The sequence below is a fragment of the Delphinus delphis genome, chromosome 19, assembly GCF_949987515.2.
Source record: "Delphinus delphis chromosome 19, mDelDel1.2, whole genome shotgun sequence".
In the NCBI taxonomy this organism is placed as follows: domain Eukaryota; kingdom Metazoa; phylum Chordata; class Mammalia; order Artiodactyla; family Delphinidae; genus Delphinus; species Delphinus delphis.
The window spans coordinates 11,887,761-11,893,760 of record NC_082701.1 but is presented as its reverse complement, the minus strand read 5'-3'; the positions used below and the strand labels follow the sequence as shown (position 1 = coordinate 11,893,760).

At 63.4% G+C, this 6,000-nt stretch overlaps 1 protein-coding gene across 2 annotated transcripts in view; it reads left to right on the top strand.

The window, feature by feature from the left end:
• Positions 1 to 6,000, top strand: part of AATK (apoptosis associated tyrosine kinase) — a 38,932-nt gene continuing 32,932 nt past the window's right edge. Inside the window, exon 1 of one of the 2 annotated variants that reach the window (XM_059997497.1) lies at positions 1 to 79. In XM_059997497.1, coding sequence (XP_059853480.1) covers positions 25 to 79 — 55 coding nt within the window. In that variant the 5' untranslated portion in view covers positions 1 to 24. The remainder of the gene's footprint in view (positions 80 to 6,000) is intronic. The other variant, XM_059997498.1, reaches the window with a different exon arrangement.

Below are 6,000 nucleotides of genomic sequence, written 5' to 3'. Positions count from 1 at the left end.
CAAGACGCGCTGCTGGCCCTGGCCATGTCGTCGTCCTTCTTCAACCCCAGCTTCGCCTTCAGCTCTCACTTCGACCCCGGTGAGTCCCCTGGCCGCGCCCCTTGCCGGCCCTCTGCCCGCTGCGGCTGCCCCTAACCTGCCCAACTGCGGACATGATGCTTCCAGAGCCCCCGGTTTCCTATTTTGCATGGAAGTTAACCCTTTCCCCACTCTGAGTGGAGCCGCAGAAGGAGCGGCTTTCCCCGCAGGACCCCCTGGAAGCCCGGAGGCGGGCAGGCCTTGGGGCTGGCACTGCACGGCTGCGGCCTCCAGCAGCGGGGGTGGGCAGTGGGGCACTGCCCTGTCTCTGTGGAAGCTTCTGTCTCAGGTAACGGGACAACACGAGACGGCCCGTGTTGGCCCCAGGTGTCCAGGGGAGGAGGTGGCCAGGACTAAGAGCCCCCGGGAGGTGTGGGAATGTCGCCCCCCAGGCCCAGGTGACCATGGCCCCTCGTGGATTTACGGTCTTAGCATGGGAGGCATCTCCCCAGGCTGGGAGCTGGTTCTGGGGAGCCCTGCCAGGCCACCCAGTCGCCCACATGGGGAGGTGGGAGCAGTGGTCAACCCACAGGACAGAACCCACTGAGCAGAGGCTCGGAAGAGATGGGCCTCAGTGGATGCCCAGGCCCTCCGGGCAGGGAGAGGCCCAGGTGGCGCTGTCAAGCTGGCTGCAGGGGGCGTGGGGCCAGGCTGGCGGCCCTGGCAGCCTGTTTACCCATGGCTGCCTGACCTCCTGGCAGCTGTGGGCGGCCGTGGTGGGCAGAGGGACCAGGGGCAGCTGGAGGCCCGCATCTGTCACCAGGAGGTGTAGGCTTTCTTCCCTCTGTCTTCGCTGGCCTCAGCACCCCCCTCCTTGGCCCGAGTGGGAGATAAACCCCTGCCCTGGAGCCTTGGCCGAAGGGCCCAGAGTCCTACCCACATGTCACTGGGGCTCTGGCACAGGCTAATCCAGCCAAAACAAAGCCGGGTGAGCACGTGACGGCCTCTCCTGGGTCTCCCTCCCTGGAGTAGGGTCCAGTTCGTGCAGTGATGCACAGGGTCCCCTGGATTCGGCCCCATCTGAAGGCATTTGCTCTTGGGGGAGGGGACCTGACAGCAGGTTCCTCTGCTGGGCTTAGGGTGTGGGTGTCACTGGCTCAGAAATGACTTCCCAAGGCGACTCCTGGAGCTTGGAGAACGTGGAGTCACCAGTGGATGGCCCAGAATCTGCCAGCGACAGCCCTGGCTGGGCTCTGAGGGCAGGGGCTGGAGGTGGCCCTGCTCAGCAGTCCCAGGCCCAGACAACCTTTAGGGACACGTGTCCTGCTGGCTCCGAGCCAGCGCTCCATGCAGTGCGGCTGCTGGGGAGTGAGGGTCCAGCCTTGGAACCGTTGGCAGTGTGGCGGGGCGTGTGCCAGGACTGACCCAGGGTTGGCGACGCCCTCCCCCACGCCCTGCCTCTTGCACTCTTTGTGGGGCCCAGACTTGCCCTGTGTGTGTGTCCCAGCACGAGGCCCTTCCCCCATCTTAGAGAGACAGCTGAGCTTGGCTCCTCTTGCAAGTGGCCCTGTAAACAGCTGTGATCAATGTAATTATAATGTGTCAGTTTAAGGACTTATGAGGGAAAAAAGTTGTCAGGAGGCAAGGGGAGATCTTCTGTTTGCAGGTGGAGTGAAGGGGAGAACTGTGCCCCACTGTGGGAGGGGCCACCCTAGATGGTGGAAATGGGTTGCTGGCTGGGGTGCAGGGCTCTGTGCTGGCCCCCACGTGGGCATTAGGGAGGGGGTGGGGTGGGGTCCGCTGCCCTCCTGCTAAATGCCCAGTGTTCAGAGCCCAGCTCCCACCCCCTGGAGTCCCCCCCGCCCACCCTTGCCTTCCAGAGTCTCAGTTTTCTCACCTGTAAAATGGGATAGCTGTGCCTACCCCAAGCTCAGTTAGCGGTTAAGCGCCTGGTGAAAACTTGACTCTCAATGAGCAGAGGCTGCTCCTATGGGGGGGCGGTGTGGAGACAAGGCCACAGTGGCGCGCGGCTCTCCCGTCCTCACAGCGGGGAGAGATGGTTCTGTTTGAAGTTGGCTCCTGTCTAAGGAGGGGACCCTGCTCGGGGTCCTCCAAACTCGGAGGGCAGGGGATAGTCGTGTTTGTGGCTGTCTCGGAGTTTGTTTCTGTGGTCACTCAACACTCAGGGATGGACAGAGGGGCCTGGCCCAGGCCGAGGGTCCTCACAGTGTCACCAGGCCAGGTCTGCTGCCTGCTGCCAGCTCTTTGTCTGTCATGGGTCCTGTGGCAGTTCTCCACATAGGTGGTGAAAATGGTGCGGTTATGTAGAGAGTGACAGGGGCTGAGTTTGAGGCACACGCTTGAGTGAGGCCTGGGGGCTGGGGGACCTCATTTAAACTGCTCTCCTGCTTGGGCCACCACCACCTATCAGATAAGGGCAGGGCAGGCCACTGGAGGGGGCCAGGCCCAGCATGTGCTCCTGGGGCGATGGGCCGGCGCGGGTGGGCATCCGGAAGGGCTGCCTCCTCTGGGGTCCAGCTCTTCCTTAGGATGTGGGTGACCCTGGGGGATTTCTGGGCAGTCACAGCCCTGTGACCTCAGCACTGTGTGGCCTTGGGCCAGTCACTCAACCTCTCTGAGACTCAGCCCCACATAGGTGAAGCCTCACTCTGGGGAGACCAGGTGGTGGGGTATGGAAGCCAAGAGCTGAGGGGTGATGAGGGTGCCACGTGGGAATCGGGAGCACCTGGGTCTGGCTGGTGGGGGGAAGGTGTGGCTTCTAAGGGGCGGGGCGGGGGGTTGCCTCTCCTGCTGGAATGTCTGAGGCAGGGAGCTGCCCTTGTTTCTTACCCTCTCCGGCCCCGGGTGGACTGGGTACAGCCCAGGCCTTCAGCAGGTGCCTGCCGGGTGTAGGCCTCAGTCAGAGCTCTGCAGTCCTGAGCCTGGGGGCCTGGAGCTTCTGAGGACCCCGTAGGGCAGGTAGTGGACCAATCCCTCCCTGATCCCATGGCCCTCTCTGTGCCTCTGTTTCTTAATCTGTAGGTGGGCATTACTGTGGTGTCCCCTCCTGAGGGTCACATGTGGGTGACTGGAGCGCTGGGTGAGGGTCAGTCCCCAGGGAGCACCACTCAAGGCTGACCCTGGGGCAGGGGTCACCGTGGACCATTTGGCGGGACCTGGAGTTTGGGGAAGCTCATGGAAGACAAGGCAGCCCCCAGCCTCTCGGTCACATGCTGCTGCCTGCCCGCGTCCTCGTCCTGCGCCTGGCCCCCCTGGGAGCCGGCTCACCAGCGTTAATGTACGCGAGGTGCCGGCTCAGGGCTGGGCATGCCCGGGCCTTAGGGAGAAGGTGTCGCTGGGGAACAGGGCGCAGGGAGGGCATTCCGGCTGGGCCTGATCTATCCTGCACGGGGACAGGTGCGCCTGGGGACTTGAGGACTGAGAGGCCCCCAGGAACGGGCTTTTGCAGCCCTGGGGGTCCCTCTCTCTGGCTGACGGACACGTGCTGGCAGTGGTTCTTGAACTTGGTGGGCCACCGCTCGCTGGCTGCTGCCCACGGGGCCTAGCTGAAGGCAGATGCTGCCTGACACAACCCGCCCCCCGTCCCCTCCATCAGGCCCTCCCCAGATCGACTCAGGCTGGGGGGAGAGGGGCATCAAGGGCCGGAGTGTTACTCCCTCCCCGCGCCCCGAGAAAGGCTGGCCGCAGGGTGGAAGCTGTGGCTCTGGGGCTGAGTCTGGGGGTGTGGGCCAGCTCAGGGCAGGGGGGAGGCCACAGTCCTCCCTCGGGCAGTTTCTCTGCATTCTAGCACATTCTCCAGCCTATGCTCTTCTCACAAAGGGGCTGCTTCTCCCTCACGCAGGGTAGCTTTACATGCGCCGGTGCCCGGGCTCACGCAGGCACTCGCACACGTGAACACACACGAATGCACGCATGCTCACAGATGCCTTCACCTGTGTGCGAGCCTGGGCTGGGCCGTGGGCGCTGTGGTCTCCTGCGGGGGGTGGTCAAGGTCATGGCTGAGGGGAGCCAGACCCCCGCCCCACCCTTGGCCCTCAGCCTCACCCCTGCTCTCATTTCAGTTGATGGGCTAAGTCACCGGGTCCCGGTGGCCTGAGGCTTGAGGAGCCTGGAGCCGTCCCTCTCGGTGGCTGGCCCTGAAGGACTGCCCCACTGTCACCCGGCCACCTGCAGTCACTGCCCTTGAGCAGGTCCGCCCATTCTCCATCCTCCTCCCTGTTCTGCACCTTCCCCAGGTCAAGGGCTCATGGGTGGAATAGCATCCCCCCAAATTCATGTCCACCTGGATCCTCAGGATGGGACCTTGTTTGTAAATAGGGCATTTGGAGCTGTAATAAGTTAAGATGAAGCCATCCTGGATTAAGGTGGCTTAATTCCATGGCTGGGTCCTTACAAGAGAGCAGGGGGAGATTCAGGAGGGAGGAGGATGTCCCATGCCACATGACAATGGAGGCAAAGCTGGGCTGATGCAGCCACGAGCCAAGGAAGGCCTGGGGCCTCCAACAGCTGGGAGAGGCAGGAAGGGCTGTGCCCCGGAACCTCTGGAGGGAGTGTGGCCCTCATGCAGGACGTCCGGCCTCTAGAACGTCAGACACTCCATGTGCGTTAAGGCCCCAGTTTGTGGCACGTTGCGATAGCTGCCCCAGGACACTCCTGCAGGGCGGCTCTGAGCCCCACGGGGCGTCATCTGGGGCCGAGCCTGCCTCTGCCTTGATGCCAGCCTCCATCTCCTCTGTGTAAACTGGGACAGCCCTACCCACCTGGACATGTCTTAGGAGGAAAGCAAGGTAACACGTGTGCAGGCGCCTCAGAACACGCGAGTTCACTGGACCGCAGTGAAAGGAAGGCAGCTGTGGCCCAGGCCAGTAGCCCTCATCTGGGCACCTTGGGGCCTCGCTCTCGGCGTCCAGCTGCGTCTTGCAGAGGAGCCAGCACCAGCAGGACAGGCGGCCCGTGGCCTCCCCTCCCCCGGCAGAGGAAGCCGGCAGAGGAAATGAGGGCAGCGGACGCCGGGCCAGAGCCAGCTCCCAGGCAGCCTGTCTGGCCTGTCGCAGTAGGCAGCGTCCCCGCCGGGTCCCTGCCTTCCTCTGCCAGTGTCAGCCTGAGGGGCAGGGGCCAGGGTGCCCTGGGGTCAGGGAAGGTCTGCTGAGGGTGACTCTGGAGTTAGCAGTTGGAGCCGCGCGGGAGCGGCCGCCAGAGCTAGGTATGTGGGGGTTTCTGGGAGGGTGTGGGCTCTCCCACTGCCAGCCCTGGGGCCGGGCATGAGCGGACAGGGGCTCGTACTCGCGAGGTCCCCAGCCCCTGCTCTGGCTCTGCCAGAGGAAGTGGCAGGACAGGAATGGGCAGGGCCAGGGCACTGGGTGGTTCTGGGCAGCCTGGGGGTCACTTGCTACAGAGGGTGTGTGAGGTGGGGCAGCAGGATGCTGGCCGGCATCTGGAGGCTGGGGTGGGTCCCCGGTCGCCTCTCATGGTAGGATATGGCAGGTGGTCGCTTGTAGAGGGATGTGTGGTGACTGTGTAATGGGCTGGTGGCTGTCTGCGTGGAGCTGCCTGTAGTCCCGGGCAGGTGGTTCGGCTCCACTTGCTGTGAGGCCCACCTGGCTGTCCGGGCACCCCCCTGGGAAGAAGGAATCCCGCTTTTGGGGGACGTCACCCGCACAGGATGCTCATAGGAAGGAGTCTGGCTGGGTGCGCTCGGCCTCATGCCCGAGGTCACTCCTTGTTGACAGCGAAACGGCAGGTTCTCTGCCCAGCCGTCGACAGATACTGCCTTCTGCCCAGCTCCAGGCATCCCAACGCCGTCTCTTCCCTCTTTTTCTGACAGCTTTATCGAGATGTGATTCACGTACCGTATGATTCATCCATTTCAAGCGTACACTTCAGTGCTTTTTACTGTATGTACAGAAGCGTGCGGCCGTCACCACTGTTTCAGAACACTTTTGTCCCCCTCGTGCTAGCCGC